This window comes from Dipodomys merriami, unplaced genomic scaffold (assembly GCF_024711535.1).
Source record: "Dipodomys merriami isolate MVZ:Mamm:240054 unplaced genomic scaffold, mDipMer1.0.p SCAF_511, whole genome shotgun sequence".
NCBI lineage: Eukaryota > Metazoa > Chordata > Mammalia > Rodentia > Heteromyidae > Dipodomys > Dipodomys merriami.
In genome coordinates this window covers 230,908-257,590 of record NW_027206082.1, presented here as the reverse complement: position 1 = coordinate 257,590, position 26,683 = coordinate 230,908, and the positions used below count along the sequence as shown (strand labels likewise).

The 26,683-nt window shown below is 55.7% G+C and overlaps 1 protein-coding gene across 6 annotated transcripts in view; it reads left to right on the top strand.

The window, feature by feature from the left end:
* Positions 1 to 26,683, top strand: part of Dlgap2 (DLG associated protein 2) — a 545,299-nt gene that overhangs the window by 296,600 nt on the left and 222,016 nt on the right. For all 6 annotated transcript variants that reach the window (XM_069998336.1, XM_069998337.1, XM_069998333.1 and 3 more), the window contains one exon: positions 16,708 to 16,740. In XM_069998336.1, coding sequence (XP_069854437.1) covers positions 16,708 to 16,740 — 33 coding nt within the window. The remainder of the gene's footprint in view (positions 1 to 16,707; positions 16,741 to 26,683) is intronic.

Sequence of the window (26,683 nt, the reverse complement as noted above, 5' to 3'; positions counted from 1 at the left end):
TGATGAGTTGTTCTGCTGTGATTACTAAGTCCTGACTGTGCTCTGAGCACTGGTGGGTATGACTTCCATGTGCAGGCCTTGGTGAAGGTCTCTGTCAGTAACAAATTCAGTGGCTCTCAATCCACTTGCTGGGCAGCACAAGGAAATATCAACATGAGAGCCTGAGGCTCCACAAGGAATACACTGTGGTTTTGAACATATGGGATCTGTCAGGAAGACACAAAGTGACATAGAAGCTTCCTTCAGGCTACTGTGGCTATGTGTGAGGGTATTTTTATGATGATGATAACAAGTGCTTATGTGCGTGAGGAGGATTGTAGCAAGTGTGTGCGTGTGTGCGTGCATGGATGATCATGGTTATACAAGTGCGTGTGTACATGGATGATGATGATCATAACAGGTGTGTGCATGCATGTGTGTGATTATAACAAGTGTGTGCGTGTATGTGTGCATGGATGATGACTACTTTAATAAGTGCATGCCTGCATGTGTGCAGGGATGATGTTAATTAACAAGTCCGTGTATGTGTGTATGTGTGTGTATGATAATGATTATAATACAAGTATGTGCATGTGTGGATGCTGATTATTATAAGGGGACTGGTGTGTAGCAGAGCTTTGTGTATGGCGGGCTGGAGGGCCTCAGCCATCAGAAGTGTCTCCACAGTTGCTAAGTCTCCAGGGAGTAGCTCACATCTTAGGCTGAAGTATTAAAGGTCCTTCATGATTGCCTGTCTGTGGGAAAACTGGGACACGCCCCAACTTTCTCCTTCTGCAGGGAGGCTTGTGCAGGGTCACGCAGACCGAATGCTAGAACAGACTGCGCCGTCTCTGTGCCGGGCCTGACGTCGGGGTCTGTGAGGCCATGCTGTCCGCAGCGGGGCAGGGTGTGTCCCTGGGCAGCTCCAGGCCCGGGACGCACCACTTCTGTATCCACAGGGCGTCTCTCTGGGAGCCGAGTCCCCGGCCCAGGGCACCCATGGTGCTGGACTGGAGTGTGGCTCACTGTGGGACCCTTCCAGCCCTCAGGTGGGGCAGTCACTGCCCAGGGCCGGGCCTCTGCCAACGCCGCATTCCCACGGGTGCAACCTCACTGTGTACATCCAGCGTTCACTGCGGGATGTGATTTGGACTTAAGGAGCAGATGTGTGGAGGTGGCAACGTGGCCAGTCCGTGAAGTGTCCCTCCTGGCCTCCTCCCGTCCCCACATGCCGAGATGCACCTGCTCTTAAATACGAAGGGTCAGTGTCACCAGAAGCAAACACAGTGCTCCCTGCCATTGCCACACTGCTCACAAATCTCCTTGAAGGCCTCGTGGGGCAAGTGGGTGGATTATACACTCTTCCTGAGATGAGGCTCCTTCCAGACATGGTCGCGTGATTGACATTCCTGTGTAATTTGGACTAATGGGATTTAATTTGTTTGTAAATAAACTTTCCTAAAGGGAGCATCACAAGAACAGAAAGCTTGTCGCTTGTAGCTTACATAAGGAATCGAAAATTAATTAGCAGGGGAGTGCTAATTAGTTTATCCAATTTGCAGTGCTGGGAAGCCTGTGTACAGTTGGGGGCGGTGAGGCTGGAGATGGGGGACCGACGCAGATGTGGCGGCTCGGGAGAGGTCTCTCTGCCCCTGTCCCGGGAGCCTCTTGGGTTCTTCTGCCCCAGGCACCCGTTCCCAGGAAACTTGGGTGTTTCCTCCCCATTTTCCATGCCCTGTTTTCCTTTGCCTGTTCCTTGGATGTTTGTCCCTCTGGAAGGTGCTGAGCCTGGACCACGGGCAAGGCAAGGCAGTAAGTGCCCAGACGTGGATGCCCAGTGGAAGGTAGAGGAGAGGACGGGCCAGCCCCTCTGGCTCTTCTCCCCTGGGAAACCTTTCCCGGCCGGGCTTGTGACCAGCGTGCAATTCTGTTCTTCCATGTGCTGGCACCCATGTGTGTGAACATTGTGTTGTGTTGCATACGCAGCACGATGGCTATTTCCTGTGCTTAGCCCCAATCTCTGCACTTCCACCCGTGGAGGCTTGCGAGGGTGAACGGGGAAGGCGGGCCCACTGCGCTTGGGTCCAGGCTGCAGCTCTCTGCACTCCTGACCGTGTGGTCGCGGGGCCTTGAGGCTGCGCTGCAACCTTGCCTCCTCAAGAGAAATGACAGGGCTCCGCACAGTAGCGGAGGGCAGCCTGGGCCCGGGCGGAGCTCTCCTACCCCATCTGTTTCCTCCAATGGAAGACAGCATCTCCCTGTGCAGCCCAGGCTGCCCTGGAACTCTCCAACCTCCTGTTCCAGATGCCCAGAAGCTGAGATTACAGGCGTGAACCATGTACTCAGCATGGTGTATCTCTTATTTGGCATTGTTTTGCTTTGAAAATACTTGTTGACCAGGATTGGTGTGTGTGTGCGCGCACACGTGCACACACGCATATGTGCAACTTTAGTCCTCGTTTGAGCAATGTTGTTCTTTTGTTTTATCACCTTTTCTTTTTCTCTTATCTTGACAAATGGGGAAGTTACTCATATCTATTTTCCTCTCCTTATTTTGAAAATCAGAATAATTCAGTAGTTCTTTGAATTTCCTTTGTGTGTCTGCCTCGATTATAAAATCAATCTACATGCCCCGCCTTCCAGTGGCACAGGGCTGCCCATCCCCTCGGTCCTGGCCCCACGGCCTCCCTGGAGCCCTGGGCTGAAAGCGTCTCACCTGTTCCCCTCAGCCCGTGGCCTGTCGAGGCCTGCCAGCCACCAGACACCTGAGAACCCACGTTTGTTCATTCTGAGCATGCTCCCGTCCTGTTGATTAAACTGCACTGTTGCACGTAGATTCTGAATGTAGGCCAGCCCTGCAGGGTCCTTCACCAGCACTGATTACCCCACACAGGCTGCGTGCTGCTATGTGGCTGGAGTGCAGGTGTGCACGTGTACATGCCAGTGTGTCCTCTGGACAGCGTGTTTGTGCATGTGTACATGCTAGTGTATCCTCTGCGCAGTGTGTGTGTCCAGGCTGTAGTGCAGGTGTGCACGTGTACATGCTAGTGTATCCTGTGCGCAGTGTGTGTGTCCAGGCTGTAGTGCAGGTGTGCACGTGTACATGCTAGTGTGTCCTCTGGACTGTGTGTGTCCATCCAGGCTGGAGTGCAGGTGTGCAGTGTACATGCTAGTGTACCCTCTGGACAGTGTGTGTACATCTAGGCTGGAGTGCAGGTGTGCAGTGTACATGCTAGTGTATCCTCTGGACAGCGTGTGTCCATCCAGGCTGGAGTGCAGGTGTGCAGTGTACATGCTAGTGTATCCTCTGGACAGCGTGTGTGTCCAGGCTGGAGTGCAGGTGTGCACGTGTACATGCTAGTGTATCCTCTGCGCAGTGTGTGTGTCCAGGCTGGAGTGCAGGTGTGCAGTGTACATGCTAGTGTATCCTCTGCACAGTGTGTGTCCAGGCTGGAGTGCAGGTGTGCACATGTACATGCTAGTGTATCCTCTGGACAGTGTGTGTCCATCCAGGCTGGAGTGCAGGTGTGCACGTGTACATGCTAGTGTATTCCCTGGACAGTGTGTGTGTCCAGGCTGGAGTGCAGGTGTGCAGTGTACATGCTAGTGTGTCCTCTTGACAGCGTGTGTCCATCCAGGCTGGAGTGCAGGTGTGCAGTGTACATGCTAGTGTGTCCTCTTGACAGTGTGTGTCCATCCAGGCTGGAGTGCAGTTGTGCACGTGTACATGCTAGTGTACCCTCTGGACAGTGTGTGTCCATCTAGGCTGGAGTGCAGGTGTGCAGTGTACATGCTAGTGTATCCTCTGCGCAGTGTGTGTCCATCCAGGCTGTAGTGCAGGTGTGCAGTGTACATGCTAGTGTATCCTCTGCGCAGTGTGTGTGTCCAGGCTGGAGTGCAGGTGTGCACATGTACATGCTAGTGTATCCTCTGGACAGCGTGTGTCCATCCAGGCTGGAGTGCAGGTGTGCACGTGTACATGCTAGTGTATCCTCTGGACAGCGTGTGTCCATCCAGGCTGGAGTGCAGGTGTGCACGTGTACATGCTAGTGTATTCCCTGGACAGTGTGTGTCCAGGCTGGAGTGCAGGTGTGCAGTGTACATGCTAGTGTGTTCTCTGGACAGTGTGTGTGTCCAGGCTGGAGTGCAGGTGTGCAGTGTACATGCTAGTGTATCCTCTGGACAGCGTGTGTGTCCAGGCTGGAGTGCAGGTGTGCACGTGTACATGCTAGTGTATCCTCTGCGCAGTGTGTGTGTCCAGGCTGGAGAGCTGGTGTGCAGTGTACATGCTAGTGTATCCTCTGTGCAGCGTGTGTCCATCCAGGCTGGAGTGCAGGTGTGCACGTGTACATGCTAGTGTATCCTCGGGACAGCGTGTGTCTGTTCAGTCTCCAGCCCTGCATTAGCACATGAGGCTGAAGTGTAGCTCAGGCGGTAACTACGGGATGAGTGGCACATTGCAGGTCATTTTCACTCTCATATGACTCAAAGGCAGCAGACATGTAGAGATGTAATCTCTTGGGAGAGAAAACCTTAGAACTGCAATGCAATGCAATTGTAGATTATAAAATGATGCTGTAGGCACATACAGTGGATGATTAATTTATCATAGTAGAGTTAGAGCTGACTTTATGAAAAGAGTGATTTTTAAAATAAATCTTAGCCGGGTGCCAGTGGCCCACGCCTGTAATCCTGGCTACTCAGGAGGCTGAGATCTGAGGGTCGCGGTTCAAAGCCAGCCTGAGCAGGAAAATCTGGGAGACTCTTATCTCCAATAAACCACTCAGAAGTAGCACTGTGTCTTAACTGGTAGAGCTCTAGCCTTGAGCTGAAGAGCTGAGAGACAGCACCCAGGCCCAGAGTTCAAGCCCCATGACTGACAAAACAAATAAATTAAAAAATAAATCTTAAGGAATGGTTAGTATTTGAGCCAGTGGTGTTGGGACCACTGGAAAGCCACATGCAAGCCAATGAAGTACAGCTGCCATCCCCCGCTGTGTGCAAGGTGGACTCAGAATGGGCTGAGGCACGAGGTGGACTCAGAATGGCCTGAGATACAAGGTGGACTCAGAATGGCCTGGGGCACGAGGTGGACTCAGAATGGCCTGAGACACGAGGTGGACTCAGAATGGCCTGAGACACGAGGTGGACTCAGAATGGCCTGGGATACGAGGTGGACTCAGAATGGCCTGGGGCACGAGGTGGACCCAGAATGGCCTGGGACACAAGGTGGACCCAGAATGGCCTGAGATACGAGGTGGACTCAGAATGGCCTGAGACACGAGGTGGACTCAGAATGGCCTGAGACACGAGGTGGACTCAGAATGGCCTGAGACACGAGGTGGACTCAGAATGGCCTGAGATACGAGGTGGACTCAGAATGGCCTGGGGCATGAGGTGGACTCAGAATGGCCTGGGGCACGAGGTGGACTCAGAATGGCCTGAGATACGAGGTGGACTCAGAATGGCCTGGGACACGAGGTGGACTCAGAATGGCCTGGGACACGAGGTGGACTCAGAATGGCCTGAGACACGAGGTGGACTCAGAATGGCCTGAGACACGAGGTGGACTCAGAATGGCCTGAGACATGAGGTGGACTCAGAATGGCCTGGGGCATGAGGTGGACTCAGAATGGCCTGAGACATGAGGTGGACTCAGAATGGCCTGGGGCATGAGGTGGACTCAGAATGGCCTGGGGCACAAGCCTCCACCTGGAGAGGAGGAGCCACAAAGGCTTCGAGCTCCATGACTCTCCAATAAGTCTTGGTTTCTTAGTTTTGGCACTTATGCTTCTGAGTATAAGTAACAAAAGGAAAGCATAGACCAGCTGGTCTCAAAGTAGAAGACGCTGGTGTTTGTGTTTACCATCCATGAAACGAGATAAAACCCCACAGGATGAGAAAAGCTTTTTGAATCATGTGTCTACACGTTTTGTATCTAGAGATTTCCAAGTGTTCCTGTCACTGTGGATCACAGAAGGAGTGAGTGGAAGATTTCAGGTGCCGCAAGCGCGGCTGACAGTGAGGGCGTGGTGTGTCTGGCCATCGCTCCCCATCTCAGCGAGCACACGGCGGCTCCGCCGGTGACGGGCAGCCGTCACCAGCTCGGAGGAGGGAAGAGGAGCCTCCCTCCCTGGCCTCCGGGAGTAAGCGAGGCTTTGCCTTGGAGGGTGCAGCTCCGTGGACATGATGCAAGCAGGAGCGAGGGACCTTGGTGTGAAAATGTGCCCGTTATGTACTGTGTTCCCTCGCTAACCGTTGACTCAGACGAACGGACGGTGTCACCATTCCTTACAGGAGTGAATGCCTTCCTGTAGGCGTCTTCTCCCACGTTGTCATACCCCAGTAGCCCGTGGTCCACGTCATACGCCGCATGAGAGTCAAACTGGTAACTTCGAGAGAAACTGCAGAGCCGTGGAGTCAGATCTGGACCTTGGCATGGCACTGTCCCCAGGGGACAGCCACCCGCCCCCTCCGCCCAGCCCCCGCCCCCAGCGACCCAAGGATCCTCACCTCTCTTCTCGGCTCTCTCCCAAGGCAGCCCGCAGAGCCCCTGAATTTAGGGATCGGGTTGCAAAGGTGAACATGTTTGGGGGCATCTGTGTTTTTAATTACGGTCAGCTTTCAATATGGCTCTATTTCTGGCTCCATGTGGAATGTTTGGCCTATCTAAAGCCATTGCAAAAACTCTGAAATGGTTTTTCTAACTTTTTATTACTTTAACTTTATTGTCAAGGGTGATGTACAGTTACACCAGATAGGACATTGCTTGTTGAACTTGCCACCCCCTCCCTCGTTTTCTCCCGCTTTCCTCCCCCCAATCAATCTGGTATCGCTGTTGCATTGGTTCTGCCTTGTCTTTGTGTCACCATTCTGTCCTTCCCCTTCCCTTCCCTAATTCAGATAAACATATATACAACGCCCAGGGTGCCAAAACCAGACACAGTGACAACTGGAGATCGACCGTGGGGGGCACACACAAAAGAAACTCTAAAATGTTAATTCAAAATAAATTCCCTACCCTTTCTCAAGAAGGCTTAACTGCTGTTCATGTTTACGCTCCACCTACCTGTGCCAGGAATGAAATGAGAAAGGTTGCGAAAAAATAGAAAATACCAATTCCAGTGAAACTGAAGGATGAGTGTGGCTTTGACTTTGTCCACAAGAGCCCGGGATGAGCCGGAGCCTGACAGATAAATAACCGCTGCCTCCCAGGACACCGAATCACGCGCGGCATCCATCCTGCAATCCCGGCTGGGATAAATGAGTACCTTGTGGCAAAGGGAGGAGAGGCTTAGAAGGAAGAGGTATTTTGCTGACACTTACTGGACCAGTGAAGGACACTCTGAGGTCAGGAAGGGTGCTGGCGCAGGCGGGGAGGGCTGTGGCTCTGGGCCTGAGGTGGTGAGAGCATCTCACTGGTACTTTCCCCCAGACTGGCCCGGCCGGCCCTGCTCTTGGCAGATGACCTCCTCGGTGCTTCTCACAAGCGTCCTTCATCTTGACGGACTAGGAGAACCAGGTCGTCTTCCACGTGTGATCAGATATAGACATGAAAATAATGGAATGCCTTTTAAAAAGTACAAACACACATGGACGCCACACCGTGCATCCACGCAGGCCCCCACAGTGCATACACACACACACACGTTTGGTTTTCATCTCTGCACACATCCATGTCTGTGCCAGTCTGCTTCTCAGGCATGTAGGACATTCTACATGTGTATGTGCTTGTCTGCACTTATGTACGTTGCATGTTTATGTATGCGTCAACAGAAAACATGCACGGACATGCATGCGTAAGCCTGCTATCTAGTTGGTGGGAGACGTGAGTTCATCTGACACACGTGTGTGCGGGAGACAGAAAGACATCACCCAGAGGCCTGGGTTCCCACAGTGCTCTTTCCCACGGTGTGAGCACAGTCCACCAAGAGACACATCAAATGTCCATCGTTTCGGCCGGCAGGCTGCGTGTGGGGTGGGAAGAAGGGCAGCAGGGAGGAGAGGACTGTGCGGGACAGTTTTCTGCATCAGGCGTCGGGAGGGCTGGCCAGGGCAGATCCGCCCCTCGGGGGGAGGCTCGGACCAGAGGCCGGCCCAAGGCTCCGGAAGGCCGGCCAGGCACGCAGATTCCTGACTGTGGCGTCCGGGCACCTCCCCTGCCACGGTGCTGGCGGCCGTGCGGCCCATGCGTGTGGCGCCTCCCGAGGAGATCCGGATGTGACCTCTTCCTGACTCTGAGCTCCTGGGAATGGGAGCACCACTTCCTTTAGTTTCCCTCGTTGGCTTGTCTCCACGTGTCAATGAGAACGTTCCGTGAGCCTGCCTCCCCGGGGAGGACATGATTACCTGCCTGCGCACCTTGCAGCCCATGGCTCAGCTGTCCTCTCCTGGGCCGGCCGCTCACACGCCCCGCCCAGCACCAGAAGGCAGCTGGGCGCGGGCCACCCACGGGCCACCAGGGCCTCGGCAGCCCCGCGTCTGACCGCCTCTCCCCTCTGCAAAGTGGAGCGATTCATATCTTTACATTAGCAGCAAGTGAACGTCATATTTAGACTGCAGACGTGTGCCAGTTGGTCAGGATGTGTTAAGATTGCTAGGGAGACATTTACAGACTATCTAGCCTTGGAATGGCTCTCTGGGCAAAATCTATTTCTATCCCATAGGTAATAAAATTAAGTTTTCTTTTTATTTTGAAATTAGAACAAAGTAAATCGAGATGGTGGCGTTATTGGCAGCAATGTGTGCTTTGCTCCAGAAATACTTTTCCTTTGTACATAAACTATTTGCAGCCTAAAATTGCTTTTCAAATTAAGCGTTAACATGTGTTTACTGGAATTTTCACTTCATTTTCTGTTCTCCTACTGACTCATGTTCCCCTCCGTACTGTTACTGCTGTTCCTTCCTAGAAGTAGGAAGCGAGGCCCTTGCGTGTGCACTTGTGAGGCTACATCACCAGGCATCCTACGGCGGCGTTAGCAAACATGCGCCGAGCACAGCGTGAAGATCCACTGCATCAACACAAAAGGGTGCCTGTTTGCAATGACAATCAGACGCGGCGTTCTGCTCCTGAATTTTGTGTTCTGCTTTGTTCTTTCTCTGTATTTCGATGTTGGGTATGTTTCCATTTAGCTCAGGAGATTTCCAGGTAGTACAAATTACGATTTGTTGATTCTCCTTTGCGTCGGCAGACAGGGTCTTGACCCGTTACATCCAGCTACGAGGTCAGTCACATGGTCCAGAGGAAATCAGGCCCGGTGTTCAGTCCCTCCATAGACAGACGCGTGGAGGTTTGTGTGGAGACGTGGCTGCCCTCCTTCTGGATCAGAACGCAGCATGCCCTGTGTGCCAAAGAAGAATGTGTTTCGTGTGCCACAGAAGAATGGGATCCATGTGCCACACAACAGGCTCTGTGTGCCACAGAACAGGCTCTGTCTGTGTGCCACGGAATAACACGCTCCGTGTGCCAAAGAAGAATGTGTTCCATGTGCCACAGAAGAACACACTCTGTGTGCCACAGAAGAGGCTCCATGTGCCATGGAAGAACACGCTCCGTGTGCCACAGAATAACATGCTCCGTGTGCCACGGAATAATGGGCTCTGCGTGCCATTCCCGCGTGGCTGCGGAGCCGGCTGGCACTCAGCCTGGCTCGTGGGGTTCCTCACACGTCAATCAGTGTGTGCATGCCCCGAGACCACGCTAGTGCTCAGGAGCCCCCAGCCTTCCTGCTCAGTGTTGCACATTTATAGTGAAGTTCCTTCCACAAGGACGCGAACGGCGACAGGTCAGTCCTGTGGTGCGGCTCCGAGTTCGTGGAGGAGCACAAAGTGGGGTCCATGTCAGGCCAGCCCCAGGCCGACCACCACGTCCTGGGTCAGGAGTGTCTCTCTCTATTCTCCTGCAGCCACAGCACAAGGAGGGTTCAAGGTTAAAACCGAGGTTAGAGGGCTCAGCGCCCCTGACATTTGCATTTATGACTGTGTGCTTGCTGGTCAGGTGCTCTGCCACTGGAGCCATCTCCTTGGTGCTCTAGTCATTTCTAAAAATAAGTTCTTGTTTATTTCCTGGGCTGGGATGGACTTCAGCCCTCCTGTTTACACCGCCTGCACAGCTGAATGGCTGTGTGTGCCACCGCGCCCAGCTTTTTCTGTTGAGATGGGGTCTTGTGGACTTTTTTCCCCAGGGCTTGCCTGGAATTGTCCTCCTCCCAAAGAGCCAGGATATTGGGCATAGTCCTGGACCCAGGTGGGTTCAGCATTTTGTTTGGCATCAGGATCTCATAGCCTGTTGGGAAGCTGCAAACCTAAGTCTCCCAGTGGCCAGTGTCTTGTCTCTGCTACAGATCTGTAAGCAGCACGGTCCCAGTGTCTCCCCAGTCATTGTCCAGGGGTCTCAACAGAGGCAGACTTACCGGTGTACAGCGGGATTACCAGAGCTGGTTCGGTGTTTGCGTTCTGCCCGTCCTGCGGCTCTTCTCTCTCTCTGTGCCAGGATGTGGTTGTGGTTGTGACTTTTTGTTCCTCCGAGCCTGCCAGCCTCTGCCTCCTCCCACGGAAGCCCAGCCGTCCGGGGCGGAGACAGAGCTGTGCGCCATGGTTGCAGTGCCCGGGTCACTCACCCCAGACTGCCCCCAGCTGGCCCCCAGCCCCCACACCACCCGCCCTGGGTCGCGGAGCACGCAGCCCTCCATCTCAAATCCTGTCCTCCTCAGGATTCCGAGAGCCTGGGGTGTCGATGTGACAGAATCCCTGTGACAATCAGCTTAGAAAGAGAAGGATTTACTTTGGCTCCTAGATTCAAACGTTTCCATCACGATGACACTCATGGCAGGGCAAACTGCCCACCTTGTGGGGGCTGGAATCAGAGGGAAGCGGGAAGGAGTAGGACCTCACATCCCCTTCAAGGGGGACTCTCCCATTTGACCTCCTCCCCTCGGGCCCACTAAACGGCAGCGTGGGCTGAGGACCATGCCCTCAACATGGGGTCGCCGGTCCAACCATGGCCTCCTGTCTTCCTGTCCTGTCCTCCTGTCCTGTCCTCCTGTCCTGTCCTGTCCTCCTGTCCTCCCTGTCCTCCTGCCCTCCTGTCCTCCCTGTCCTCCTGTCCTCCTGTCCTGTCCTCCTGTCCTCCTGTCCTCCTGTCCTGCCCTCCTGTCCTCCTGTCCTGTCCTCCTGTCCTGTCCTCCTGTCCTGTCCTCCTGTCCTGTCCTGTCCTGTCCTGTCCTGTCCTCCTGTCCTGTCCTGTCCTCCTGTCCTCCTGTCCTGTCCTCCTGTCCTCCTGTCCTCCTGTCCTCCTGTCCTCCTGTCCTGTCCTCCTGTCCTCCTGTCCTGTCCTCCTGTCCTCCTGTCCTGTCCTCCTGTCCTCCTGTCCTCCTGTCCTGTCCTCCTGTCCTCTTGTCCTCCTGTCCTGTCCTGTTCTCCTGTCCTCCTGTCCTGTCCTGTTCTCCTGTCCTCTTGTCCTCCTGTCCTGTCCTCCTGTCCTGTCCTGTCCTGTCCTCCTGTCCTCCTGTCCTGTCCTCCTGTCCTCCTGTCCTGCCCTCCTGTCCTGTCCTGTCCTCCTGTCCTCCTGTCCTGCTGTGGAAGTTCCCCTCAGACATGGCCTTTCACCCTACAAATCACACTTGCTGCAAGAGTTTTGTTTGGGTTTAGCCAACATTTTCATATGTCCTTATTTATGCTGCTTCTCCATTCAACCACCTCTAATCCTGGTCATTATCCCATTTCACCCCAACCTGCTGTTTCAAGGCTGTTTTGTTCCTTAACTGTCTATTTTCTATGCCCAGGGACTCCTGTAATTTATATATTTCTACTCATATCACCTGCTGTTCAAAGCTCATTTATCAAAGTGAAGAAAACTTTAGTGACAGGTCAGCCCAACAATTTTTAAATATCAGCCATTAATACACATGAAGCTGGTTCTTGGTGTTAGATATCCTGTTAGCCCAGCCTGCTCCAGGATCAGAGAGGACCCAGTCTCTCCCGCCCCGGCCTCCTCCAGGCCTCCAGGATCAGAGAGGACCCAGTCTCTCCTGCCCCAGCCTCCTCCAGGATCAGAGAGGACCCAGTCTCTCCCACCATGGCCTCCAGGATCAGAGAGGACCCCGTCTCTCCCGCCCCAGCCTCCAGGATCAGAGAGGACCCAGTCTCTCCCGCCCCGGCCTCCAGGATCAGAGAGGACCCAGTCTCTCCCACCCCAGCCTCCTCCAGGATCAGAGAGGACCCAGTCTCTCCCGCCCCAGCCTCCTCCAGGATCAGAGAGGACCCAGTCTCTCCCACCCCGGCCTCCAGGATCAGAGAGGACCCAGTCTCTCCCGCCCCAGCCTCCAGGATCAGAGAGGACCCAGTCTCTCCCACCCCAGCCTCCTCCAGGATCAGAGAGGACCCAGTCTCTCCCACCCCGGCCTCCTCCAGGATCAGAGAGGACCCAGTCTCTCCCGCCCCGGCCTCCTCCAGGATCAGAGAGGACCCAGTCTCTCCCACCATGGCCTCCAGGATCAGAGAGGACCCAGTCTCTCCCGCCCTGGCCTCCTCCAGGCCTCCAGGATCAGAGAGGACCCAGTCTCTCCCACCATGGCCTCCAGGATCAGAGAGGACCCAGTCTCTCCCGCCCCCGGCCTGCTCCAGGATCAGAGAGGACCCAGTCTCTCCCACCATGGCCTCCAGGATCAGAGAGGACCCAGTCTCTCCCGCCCCCGGCCTGCTCCAGGATCAGAGAGGACCCAGTCTCTCCCGCCCCGGCCTCCAGGATCAGAGAGGACCCAGTCTCTCCTGCCCCCGGCCTCCTCCAGGCCTCCAGGAACAGAGAGGACCCAGTCTCTCCTGCCCCCGGCCTGCTCCAGGCCTCCAGGATCAGAGAGGACCCAGTCTCTCCTGCCCCCGGCCTGCTCCAGGATCAGAGAGGACCCAGTCTCTCCCGCCCCGGCCTCCTCCAGGCCTCCAGGATCAGAGAGGAGCCCAGTCTCTCCTGCCCCGGCCTCCAGGAACAGAGAAGACCCAGTCTCTCCCACCCCAGCCTCCTCCAGGATCAGAGAGGACCCAGTCTCTCCCGCCCCGGCCTCCTCCAGGATCAGAGAGGACCCAGTCTCTCCCGCCCCGGCCTGCATCTCTGCAGCCTCCAGCCTCCGCTCTGCAAATACTGATTCTTCCAAGGCCTCCTTCTGGGGAAGCGTCTGGTCCTTGGGCTGGACAGGCAGCGTGCACAGGCCTCCTCATGGGATGGGAGCCTTTTGCAGGACTCCTGGGGTAACTGCCAGGGCTCCCCCACTTCCGGTGGCCAGATGGTGTTGAGGATGCCCACTCCTGAGTGCGGCCTCTGAGTGGCGTAGCCCGTGGAGTCGCGTGTCAGCCCTCCCCGACCTCTCCTCTCTATACACGTGTGTGCAGGTGCCACCATGAGTTCTGTACCTGGGTGCGTGTCTGGGTACACAGGATGTGTGTGTCCAGCGCTTGCTGTAGCAGGTGTCAACCCCGGGGCCTGGCTGGGAGGCTCAGTGCTGCAGAGCTGTGCACTCTCCAGGTGCCCATGGGTTCGCAGCTCTCCTGTTTCCTAGAGCTTCAGGAAGGGGATGGTTAACGGGTTGACGCTGGAGTGGGGACTGGCTCCTGCGACTTTTGGCTACAGGATGCTTAGCTGCTGCCTGCGTCCTTCCCTAGAGCCCACAACCCAGGCCTGACCTCCCGCTGGGACTGGCCGATTTGCTCCTGTGACGACTCCTGGGCATAGGGAGTCCACGGCAGTGTGGGCTCCGGGCCTGCCTTCCCCTGGCTGAGCCGGCTCTTCCTGAGCGCCCCAAGTCAGCTGTCCCAGACAGGGAGAACAGGGACAGGTCCAGTGATGTAATGCCCGGCATGAATCGTCAGAAGATTCCCAGTGGTTTGGCTTTAAATGACAGCTTGCTTCCGTGGGATTCTGTCATAACTCTCTCCCGTGGACCTTTTCCCTCTGCTGGGGCCAGAAGTTACTGTCTGCTTGTTCTGCTGCTAGGGCCTGCCCAGCTCTGCCAGCCTCCAGGGTGACCCCTTACAGGCAGTGAGACGCCTCTCTTGTCCTGACCTCGGCCTCAGTGACCCTTACAGACACTGAGACACCGCTCCTGTCCTGACCTCGGCCTCAGTGACCCTTACAGGCAGTGAGACGCCTCTCTTGTCCTGACCTCGGCCTCAGTGACCCTTACAGACACTGAGACACCGCTCCTGTCCCCTGACCTCGGCCTCAGTGACCCTTACAGACACTGAGACACCGCTCCTGTCCCCTGACCTCGGCCTCAGTGACCCTTACAGACACTGAGACACCGCTCCTGTCCTGACCTCGGCCTCAGTGACCCTTACAGACACTGAGACACCGCTCCTGTCTTGACCTCGGCCTCAGTGACCCTTACAGACAGTGAGACGCCGCTCCTGTCCCCTGACCTCGGCCTCAGTGACCCTTACAGACACTGAGACGCCTCTCCTGTCCTGACCTCAGCCTCAGTGACCCTTACAGACAGTGAGACGCTGCTCCTGTCCTGATCTCGGCCTCAGTGACCCTTACAGACAGTGAGACGCCGCTCCTGTCCTGATCTCGGCCTCAGTGACCCTTACAGACAGTGAGACGCCACTCCTGTCCTGATCTCAGCCTCAGTGACCCTTACAGACAGTGAGACGCCTCTCCTGTCCCCTGACCTCGGCCTCAGTGACCCTTACAGACACTGAGACGCCTCTCCTGTCCTGACCTCAGCCTCAGTGACCCTTACAGACAGTGAGACGCCTCTCCTGTCCTGACCTCAGCCTCAGTGACCCTTACAGACAGTGAGACGCTGCTCCTGTCCTGATCTCGGCCTCAGTGACCCTTACAGACAGTGAGACGCCGCTCCTGTCCTGACCTCGGCCTCAGTGACCCTTACAGACAGTGAGACGCCGCTCCTGTCCTGATCTCGGCCTCAGTGACCCTTACAGACAGTGAGACGCCGCTCCTGTCCCCTGACCTCGGCCTCAGTGACCCTTACAGACACTGAGACGCCGCTCCTGTCCTGATCTCGGCCTCAGTGACCCTTACAGACAGTGAGACGCCGCTCCTGTCCTGATCTCGGCCTCAGTGACCCTTACAGACAGTGAGACGCCGCTCCTGTCCTGACCTTGGCCTCAGTGACCCTTACAGACAGTGAGACGCCGCTCCTGTCCCCTGACCTCGGCCTCAGTGACCCTTACAGACAGTGAGACACCGCTCCTGTCCTGACCTCAGCCTCAGTGACCCTTACAGACAGTGAGACGCCGCTCCTGTCCTGATCTCGGCCTCAGTGACCCTTACAGACAGTGAGACGCCGCTCCTGTCCCCTGACCTCGGCCTCAGTGACCCTTACAGACAGTGAGACGCCGCTCCTGTCCCCTGACCTTGGCCTCAGTGACCCTTACAGACAGTGAGACGCCGCTCCTGTCCTGATCTCGGCCTCAGTGACCCTTACAGGCAGTGAGACGCCGCTCCTGTCCTGACCTCAGCCTCAGTGACCCTTACAGACAGTGAGACGCCGCTCCTGTCCTGACCTCGGCCTCAGTGACCCTTACAGACAGTGAGACGCCGCTCCTGTCCTGACCTCAGCCTCAGTGACCCTTACAGACAGTGAGACGCCGCTCCTGTCCTGACCTCGGCCTCAGTGACCCTTACAGACAGTGAGACGCCGCTCCTGTCCTGATCTCGGCCTCAGTGACCCTTACAGACAGTGAGACGCCGCTCCTGTCCTGATCTCGGCCTCAGTGACCCTTACAGACAGTGAGACGCCGCTCCTGTCCCCTGACCTTGGCCTCAGTGACCCTTACAGACAGTGAGACGCCGCTCCTGTCCTGATCTCGGCCTCAGTGACCCTTACAGACAGTGAGACGCCGCTCCTGTCCTGATCTCGGCCTCAGTGACCCTTACAGACAGTGAGACGCCGCTCCTGTCCCCTGACCTTGGCCTCAGTGACCCTTACAGACAGTGAGACGCCGCTCCTGTCCTGACCTTGGCATCTGAGGCCTCGCGGGCGTCCTGGATGCCCGCACAGCAGCCTGCCACCACCACCAGTTCCTCCTCCTCACTGGTCCTCCAGCCTCGGCCAAGGTGGCCCTGCCCTGGCTTGGTGCAGAGGCCTGTTTACAGTCCTCTCTCAGGAGGCCAGTGTAAGAGCGTAGGGCCAGCGCCCCGGCGGGGCCAGCTGCTGAGGCAGAGCCCAGGGCCCACTGCCTGTGCTGTTGCCAAGCACACCTGGCCAGGCATCTCCCCCGTAACTCCTCTGCCCTCCAGAAGGTTCCAGAAGCAGCAGGGTTCCCCGCCCTGCCCCGCCATTCTGCAGAGCCCTGGCAGTCACGGGCCTTCATCGAGTGTCGTAGACATTATTGGTTTTCTAAATGGTAACGCACCCTTGCTCATATTTGGTTGTGCCTGAAGGAGATGTAGCAGAGTTGTAGTCAAAGAAAAGGCTTCCATATTGAAATTAAGTAGGGAAATAAACCATTCTCATTTTGTCTAAGTACCTTGAATATGTTGAGCCAAGTATAGTTATGAAAAAGTGTTTGATGTGTGTCCATGCATATGACACAAAGGGATCGTTATTTCGATAGACGGTACTGTGTAAGGCATTTATTTACCGTGGTATTTTTGAACAAAGTCAGCTGGCTGTGTCTGCCCAGGTCTCTGCGCACTGTGTATACAGCCCTTGCTGTACAACCTGCATCCACAGACTGACTGACGCCTCTCTCTGTCTCTTCTGATTTCAGAATCGCAGTGTACCCTCTGTGGAGAGCCAGAAGGTGAGTACCCTGCTTCCTCAGACCTGCCTGCTGGGGGGCTCACGGAGGCCCGTCCGCACGGGGTCACGGAGGCCCGTCCGCACGGCGGGGGAGGGGGCTAACGGAGGCCCGTCCGCACGGGGTCACGGAGGCCCGTCTACACGGCGGGGGGGGGGGGGGCTCACGGAGGCCCGTCCGCACGGCGGGGGAGAGGGCTAACGGAGGCCCGTCCGCAAGGGGTCACGGAGGCCCGTCCGCATGGCGGGGGGGGGGAGGGCCAACGGAGGCCCGTCCACACAGGGTAATAGAGGTCTGTCCACATGGGGTAACGGAGGCCCATCCACATGGCGGAGGGGGGGCAGGGCTAACGGAGGCCCGTCCACACAGGGGAGGGCTAACGGAGGCCCGTCCACACAGGGGAGGGCTAACGGAGGCCCGTCCACACAGGGGAGGGCTAACGGAGGCCCGTCCACACGGGGGGGTGGGGAAACGGAGGCCCATCCGTATGGCGGAGGGTGGGGCAGGGCTCATGGAGGCCCGTCTGCACGGGGGGCTCGGGCTGCACTGATGGCAGCAGACTACAGCAGAGTGCGTCATTCTGTGAAAGTTGAAATGTATACTTTATGGTGTTTGGTGGAAAAAAGTGAGTCAAGGGTTTTTTTCTAATGTGAGGATTGGGAGGAGGAGTGTGTCTTAAAGAGAAATTGCAGCCAAATTGCAATATTTGTTCTTTCTCTTGTTTTGGATTTACAAGATTTGGCCAGTTTTCAACAGATATAGATACCAGTGCGGATGTGCTGGCTTTCAGTGCATTGTCCGAGTGTGCTGGTGCACTTCACACTGGAGACCTGGAGAAACGATTCCTGTTGTTAGAGACTGGATGTCAGGAGACGCACAGGAAGCCCCGCTGGCCTCGGTGGCGGTGGCAGTCCGTAGCGTTTGTAACTTAAGTTCCAGAACACGCCTCCTCTCCAGGCCGCATTTAGAGGTGGAACTCTGGAGCTGAAGCTTTGTTACTACATTTCAAAATAGTTACAGCCAGGCTGACACACTTGCAAGACGCGAGGAGGACAGTGAGGCGCCGGGATCGGAGGCTGGGGTTTGATTACATGGTCTGCTCTACTGAGCCCTTGGCTAGAAGACTAGCCAGGCTTGGAGCTGGGGAGCCAGCCCAGCCCAGCCCAGCCACTGCCTTGGGGTGGGAGTCCAGCCTGCCCTGCCCCCTGCCCTGGACTCCCCCACCCCCCGCTGGCTGCCTGGCCTGGGTGGAGATGTGAATCCACACTCTACTCCACATCGCCCCCTGCAGGTCACCCCGGGAACACAGTGACCGCAGGGCTGCTCAGAATTCCAGACGCTGTCTCCTTGCTTTGGTAGTAGGCACTCTGGCGCTGGGTAAGAGTCCTGAGTAGATGGAGCCATCTCAAAGTCAAGCGTGTAGATTTTCAAGTCCTGAGCTTCACTGCTGTGTGGAATGTCCAGCTCGGGCCCTGGTGTGTCAGGGACAGAAGGGAGGTCTGTCCCCTGACTTGCTATCTGTCCTTCATGTATGAAGGGCTTTATGTTCATTGTCTCCATGCCTCTGTCTGTTGGAGGTTTCTAGTGTGCTGTGCAGAGAAGTCATTGTGGAATAGAAACCCATGCGGTGCTTGAACAAGTCCCTCACGCTTTCTGTCTCCTTGCTTCTGATACCAGTCGTCTGTGTCCTGCGCACTTGCTGGAGCCGGCCTGCGCTGGCGCCAAGGGCAGCCCCGCTGTGTCGGCAGAGAAGCGGGGGTCGGCTGAGAGGTGGCTCACTGCCTGTGGGTGGACGCCAGCTCTTCCAGGGATGGTACTGGCCGGAGGGAGTGGGCCTAGGGGAGACCCAGGTCTCCCAGACCAACCCGAGTGGCCCTGCTGCCTGCCAGGTGCACAGGGTGTGGGCGCCACGGGGCGTGGCTGAGCCCAGCCCCAGCCCAGAGGCCCGAGGGTTCCCATGAAGTTCCCCAGTGTAGACGCGGCGAAGGAGAGGGAAGAGGCAGATTTGTGACTGTTCCAGAGCAGGGACGTCCTGTGCATGTCCAGGCAGCTCTGGGCAGGGGTCTCCCAGCTGTGCAGCCAGAGGAGACGCAGAGGTGGAGAGACTTCCGGGGAGCTGGGGTCCGTGGTCTGTGGTTTCTGGGTATGAGGAGAGCAGGCAGGGTGGAGGGGGTGAGGAGGTGGGGTGGGAGAGAAGGGAGAAGGCGGGAGGGGTCGGCGGGGGGGGGGGCTGGTCTGCATTCCACCTCCCACCGAGTTCTCTGGTTTGGATATGCAAGAGGAACTGCTCCAGAAGAGAGAGGAGGGGAAAGGCTGCTCGGGTCTCAGCTGTGCTTTATTTGTCAGAAGTGCCCGTATATGAATATTCATACATTTTAAATCATTTAAGTAATTAGTCTAAGCGAGAGCTGGCCGGGTGCGGCGCATGGAGTCTGAAATCAGCATTTTTGTTCAGTAATTTCTTTGGCAGTGTCTATGAGTTGAGGCATAAATGACACCACAGCATGGTGGTCAGGGCCGGGGTCGGGGCTGGGGTCGGGGCCGGGGTCGGGGCCGGGGTCGGGGCCGGGGTCAGGGCCGGGGTCTGGGCCGGGGTCGGGGCCGGGGCCGGGGTCGGGGCCGGGGTCGGGCTGCCTCGACGCGCGACCTGGTGCCCTCCACGCAGGGCGCACCTCCCTCACACGGCCAGCCCACCCAGGTACTTGCTGCTCTTGTCGGAACCTTCCATGGCTGAACCGGTGGGGTGGGAAGCGCGGTCTGTCTGCTGAGGCTAGCTCTCTCAGAGCGGCTTCGGGTACAGATGGAGTCATTAGCATCACCTCTGACAGTAGTATCCGTCAAGCAAATGGAGCTAGTTGCAGAGGTTGTCGGGACCAAGGCCCTGGAACCCTCCATGCCAACTGTCCCCACCGTCCAGCGTGAGCTCCTGGGGGCAGAGCCGGCGGACTTAGGAGGGGAGGTGTGGAGGGGCCCCTGGCTCCCTCTGCTCGTCCCCTGCCCTGCGGCTGTCCTGCAGAGGTCACTGCAGAGTTCCACTGTGTAGAGGGCTCTTCTGAAACAAATAACAGAGTCACAAGAGCAATCCATTGGCATACTAGCTTGCCAACTTAGCACCGAAATTGCTCAATTTGTATTATTTTCTTGGGGTGCCTTTAGCAGCTGGAGTGCCTGATGGTAAATAGCTAGAGAACCAATTCTAGTTCATCCTGACATAGCAACAATGCTTATAGGAAATCATCTGTCATTTTCAGGTAGGAGATAATGAAGAACATACCATCCTTTTTAAACTTCATTGACCGACACATGATGCCATTTGCTTTATAACAAGAGCTCAGGACAAAATACAGACATGGGGCGGGGCTGCCAACGCCAGCTCATGGATTTGTCTATTTGCTTACAATCCGCAGTTCGATTTGCCTTCATAGTACATAGATTTTTCTGATGTGAGAAGATGGATAACCATGCAAGCTGTGTGGGGAGAGCTTATGAGAAATCCACCAGGGTTTACTAACAGTGTCCTAGGTCTGTGCTGTTTAACCCAATTAAAATGAATAAAAATAAGCTATTAGGACATGAATTTGGCTGGCAGAAATATGCTAACAATATACTAGGGTGCATTTCACATGAAACATTCACCCCAAGAGGAGCCTTGAGATTACAACTCTGAGAAGAAATGGCCGTTGGTGGTAGCATGCACTCATATTTGGGGAATGTTACTTGTAGAATTCCGCCAAAAGGCAAAATTCAAGTTTAAAGAAATAATTTAAAGTGCAACATAAAAGACTTTCTTCCTAAATCTTTTTCTTTCCTTAACTTGTATCACCCAAACACAACTTCATGCTGTTTGGGGCATATAGAATATAGACATATAGAATCTTGTATTTTGTTAGAAATAGGGAGACTCTGAAGTACCCTTCTTCCTTCCCAGTGTGTGGTTTAGAAGTAGCAAGGAAATGTTCTTGTCCTCAGTTGCTTATGTTCTTGGTGTTTTTAACACAGAAAATTTAAGATTTTCTCCAGAAGTGACTCTGAACAATGGACTATCTCCCCACGACTTTGTGCATATTCCATGTGTCATGTGGAAATGTTAAGGTCTCTAAATCTTGGAGGAGGGGAGTGGCAGGCAATGGAGCCGCTGTTCTCCAAATGAACGCAGAGCGCTTTCTCTCCCACCCGCAGCAGAACCTGACCTGCCTCTGTCTGGAACACAAGGCAGGGCTGCCAGATGCTCTGCTGAGAATGTGCCTTTTAATTGTGTGCCAGCGACAATGGCGGCCTTTGCTAATGGCAATTCTTGGATGGTGAGTGGAAGAAAACCAGCTTTGATGAAGTTCTCAACATGGGCTGGACACTCCAGAAAAATTAGTGTTGCCTAGAAACTGCACCGAAGCCCAGCCAACCGGTCTTCCGGGAGCTGGGAAGGCTCATGTTTAGTGAGAACATGGCAGAGTCCTCTGGGGTGAGAGAGGACTCCATCCCTAGTAAAATTTTATGGTGGAAAGGAAGTCTAAAATGATATGGACACTCTATCTCCCCCCAAAGAGACACATAAAAGTGTTGTGGGGTAGATCGTGAAACTGGTTGCAAGCCATAACTGCTTAAATGGAAAAAGAAAGAGAAGAGGAAGGGAAGAAAGGGAGGAAGGAAGGAAGGGCAAACTAATGGTCTCGAACCCGAGAATAAGACTGAAATTAAGGCTGAGGAAAGAAACGCCGAGAGGCCCCGGCGGGGCTGGGTCTTGGTGCCGGTGCGGAAGGGCGGTGGCAGCCTGCGCTTGTGACACTGGGCACTGGAGACACGAGAACTGAGCGTCTCAAATTAAACCCAGACGCTGGCAGCCTTCCCCATCTATGAGGAAAGATCTCGAAAAACACTGGCCAGGAACAGAGAGAGACCATGAGCTGAGGGTTGTGGGCAGAACACGCTGCCCACGGTCACGGCAGCCCAGGCCTGGCCTGGGCGGGACCAGCACCCAGGTGGAAATCTCTGAGGCCCCGTCAGGAGCCGAGGGCTCTGCATGCCAGGCCAGACGCCATCCGCCCTGAATCCCCGACTATCCCAGGCTGCTCCTCCCTTACACAACTACAGAATACAGGATCAGAACCCACTCAGAGGAAGTCCAAGGGAAGACCCGAGGGCAAGGCTCTGGGAATGGCAGACCTGCACACACACTGTGTGTGTTAAAATTATTCAGTTTTCAAAGGGGAAAGGATCCCTCATGTAAGAAATAGCAGTGTGAAAAATACAGGCTAAAAACAAATGGAGGGAGGCATTAGAAACAGTTAACTGGAGGCCACGTGGGTTTGGAAAGTGGTGTAGATGGAGCTGGAAGGAGAATTAACAATCTAGAAGACAGGCTGAGGACAGCGTGGCATGAAAAGCACGGGGTGATGTGAAGATGACTCAGGATGCACAGCTGGCTCAGAGACACCAGTCCCATGAGAAGGGAAGATGAATGGGAAGAGGAGGGAGGCACAGGAACAGGACAGACCTGAAGCGCCACAGGACTGAAGGACACGAGGACTGAAACAAACCCACGCCTCAGACAGCAAACTCACACCTCGAATGCAACTCCACCCCCCAGAGAGCAGACTAACACCTCAGAGCAAATCCACACCTCCCAGGGCAAATCACACCCAGAAGAGCAGATTCATGCTTCAGAGAGCAAATCCACACCTCAAAATGAGAATTTAAAGGCAAAAAATTCACACCTGGAAGAACAAGTCCACACCTTGAAACGAATATTCACACCTCAGAGAGCTGAAGCCTATTCACACCTCAAAGAGGAGCTGAAACACATCCACACCTGAAAGGACACATTCACACCTGGAAGAGCAAATCACACCTTGAAATGCGGTCACACCTGGAAGAGCAAATCACACCTTGAAATGCAGTCACACCTGGAAGAGCAAAGCCGTGGAAGGCCGTGCGTACGGGGATCTCCACCCAGCTCGGCGGCAGGTGCAAGCAGGGGTCCGCCGTGCGGTGGCCCCGCTGCCCACGGGCAGAAGGCTGCGTGAAGTCCAGAGCTTACAGGACCTCGGGAGCAGAACAAAGGCTTGAATGTTTGCTGGTTTTCTTTTTGTTCTGGGGAGTGGGATTGAATTCACACTTGCTAAGCAAGAGCCTCATCCCCAGCCTCAGGCTTGATTTTTGATCCACGTGGAGGCTGTAGCAAGTGGGCAACTTGGAATAGACGCCATATAACAAGAGAAAACGACATGGACAAGAAGGCCATCTGAAGGTGCTTGGATGCTCCCTCCCCCCACCCCGTCCCTGCCCTGCTCAGGGACACGCGCTGTGTCCAGGCACCCCAGCCTCCCGTGGACGTCACTCTTCATGCTTGAGGGCCATGTGGGATTTCAGTAACTGCCTGAGATGTTTGCAGACACGCAGGCCCCTGGACAGCCCTCCCATGGCGGCCTCTGTTCTGCTCCCTCCCTCTGCCCTCACGTGCTCGCCCTGGCCTCTGTGGCCAGCTCTGAGTCATTGTCACGGAAACGCTGCTTCTTCCTCAAGAGTAGTCACGGCTCTTCATCATCCGTGGGATCACAGTCCACCATCCCTGTCATCCGCCCATAGCTACAATGCAGCCTGCACCAGGCCTGGCCACAGTGTTCACATGGATCCTGGACACGGGCGTGTCCTGTGGCTCTGAGGATGAAATAGGGCAGAAGGAGGGGTGCTGGCATGTGTGTAAACGTGTAGTGTGTGTGTGTTGTACACATGTGCACACATGCTGTGTGTAAACGTGTAGTGTGTTACACACGTATACATACATGCTGTGTGTAAATGTGTAGTGTGTATGTTGCACACGTATGTATACATGCTGTGCATGTAAACGTGTAGTATGTGTATGCTGCACGCATATGCATACATGCTGTGTGTAGACGTATAGTGTGTGTGTATATGTTGCACACATATGCATACATGCTGTGTGCATAAACGTGTCATGTGTGTTTGTTACACGCATATGCATACATGCTGTGTGTGTAAACATGTCGTGTGTTTGTTACACACGTATGCATGCATGCTGTGTGTGTATTGAGTGTGAAAAGGAGGGATCTCAGGGGAGGCCTGGGAACAAGACTGTAGGTCAACTGAGACACACACCACGGGGCGACCCATGTGCTCCCCACAGAGCGCTGCCCCTCCCCCCTGCATCCCACACCCCTGCGTGGTCAGGTGCTGGGACCCCTCCCCTCACATCCCACACCCCTGCGTGGTCAGGTGCTGGGACCCCTCCCCCCCCGCATCCCACACCCCTGCGTGGTCAGGTGCTGGGACCCCTCCCCCCCTGCATCCCACACCCCTGCGTGGTCAGGTGCTGGGACCCCTCCCCCCACATCCCACACCCCTGCGTGGTCAGGTGCTGGGACCCCTCCCCCCCCGCATCCCACACCCCTGCGTGGTCAGGTGCTGGGACCCCTCCCCCCCCCACATCCCACACCCCTGCGTGGTCAGGTGCTGGGACCCCTCCCCCCACATCCCACACCCCTGCGTGGTCAGGTGCTGGGACCCCTCCCCCCCCCACATCCCACACCCCTGCGTGGTCAGGTGCTGGGACCCCTCCCCCCCCGCATCCCACACCCCTGCGTGGTCAGGTGCTGGGACCCCTCCCCCCCCCACATCCCACACCCCTGCGTGGTCAGGTGCTGGGACCCCTCCCCCCACATCCCACACCCCTGCGTGGTCAGGTGCTGGGACCCCTCCCCCCCCCACATCCCACACCCCTGCGTGGTCAGGTGCTGGGACCCCTCCCCCCACATCCCACACCCCTGCGTAGTCAGGTGCTGGGACCCCTCCCCCCACATCCCACACCCCTGCGTGGTCAGGTGCTGGGACCCCTCCCCCCCCCGCATCCCACACCCCTGCGTGGTCAGGTGCTGGGACCCCTCCCCCCCCGCATCCCACACCCCTGCATGGTCAGGTGTTGGGACCCCTCCCCCCCCACATCCCACACCCCTGCGTGGTCAGGTGCTGGGACCCCTCCCCCCACATCCCACACCCCTGCGTGGTCAGGTGCTGGGACCCCTCCCCCCCCCGCATCCCACACCCCTGCGTGGTCAGGTGCTGGGTCCCCTCCCCCCCGCGCATCCCACACCCCTGCGTGGTCAGGTGCTGGGACCCCTCCCCCCACATCCCACACCCCTGTGTGGTCAGGTGCTGAGACCCCTCCCCCCCCCGCATCCCACACCCCTGCGTGGTCAGGTGCTGGGACCCCTCCCCCCACATCCCACACCCCTGTGTGGTCAGGTGCTGGGACCCCTCCCCCCCCCGCATCCCACACCCCTGCGTGGTCAGGTGCTGGGACCCCTCCCCCCCACATCCCACACCCCTGCGTGGTCAGGTGCTGGGACCCCTCCCCCCCACATCCCACACCCCTGCGTGGTCAGGTGCTGGGACCCCTCCCCCCCGCGCATCCCACACCCCTGCGTGGTCAGATGCTGGGACCCCTTCCGGTCCCTTCCTCCACAGACATCTGCTGGTGTGAGCTGGGCCGGAGGCTCTCGCAGAGCTCTCCTGCCCGCCTGGCACAACCGTGACTCTTCTGAGGGCATTTTTGAAGAACCAGGAAGAAGGGCATTGTAAATTGTGTAAGTGCTGCCTTTGAATGTGAGGTAAAGCCCTGGAGATTAACGAGATGAGCCGCACCCCGCATCTGGTATCTGAAGCTGGACCGTTACGTGTTTATGCAGAAGGACATAAACTACACAAATGAGCTCTGACTTGAACGTTTCTTTCTTTTAAATACGGTACCCATATTTTGAGATCCAGGCATTCGGCTGGCATTTATTTACTGAGATAAATACATATTTAATCTTTGGTCACTCGGTCATTTAAATATGAAGTATCAAGTTTAATGTGCTTTAGGTACTATCATTTTATTGCTAAACTTATGTTTATTTTTTGCACTTAGAAGCATATTTTAAAAATAAGCAAAGAACAGACACAGTTGAATGCTGAGGAAGATGAGTTAGATTTACTTCCAGATACTCATGATACGCTCCATTACAATACTGCAGACAGGGTTCAGGGCTGGCCCAGCTGCCTGCCCTGTCAAAGGCCCCACTTTGAGAGGAAATTCAAACATCACCTGGGCCCAGACAGAGTCCGTGTGTGGGGTTGGCTGGCAAGATTGACGGACAGGAAGAGTCTGAAGTGGCCGAGACACTGAGAAATTTCTAGACACAGACGGAAAAGCAGAGTGTAGAATAGGAGCAAGGAAAGTCTGATGTGATTACAAAGTATCTCATTTCTGCCCACTTTCAGGCCACTCTCCTGATACCCCAGGTCACTGGCGGTAACATGGTCTCTGTGTCCGTGAAGAGGGGGTGAGGAGTCGGGGCTGACATACCAACTTCTTTCACTCATCAGAAATGAGGCTTAGATGAAATCACTCTGGACCTCTTTTTCTCGAAGTCTCAGCATTTCTAGCCAAGATCTCTCTGCACTTGTGTATCCACAGAGCTCTGAGGACTGGGGGAGCGTTTCTCTGATTGTTTATTCCTTCGTTTGGTTATGTATTTTTGAGACAGGATGTTGCCTTGTGGCTCAAGCTGAGCACAGACGTGTGCTGTGATTGTGCTGGGCCTCCTCCCAGGTGCGTGCGTTCTCGTGTGCTCTGCCATCATGAGACGCGCGTCAGAGGAGGCCCGGGGAGTGGCCTTCCCATTATTCCAGCACACAGGTTTGCCATGACATTGGTGGTAGCTAATTTTGAAAGGTTAGCCATTACCAAACTAAGGGGTGAATTATTAATCAAATAAACAAATACATAATTCCAAGCAAAAAATGTGAATGCAGAAAAAAAATGGGAGATTTGGAACAAATCCAGCCTAATCTCACCCTGTCTGTAGAGCTGTGACTTGGCCAAAACTGGAGTCCTCCAGGAGTGGGGAGCAAAGCTGGAGACCCCGGCTCTCCACACATGCTGGGACTCGGC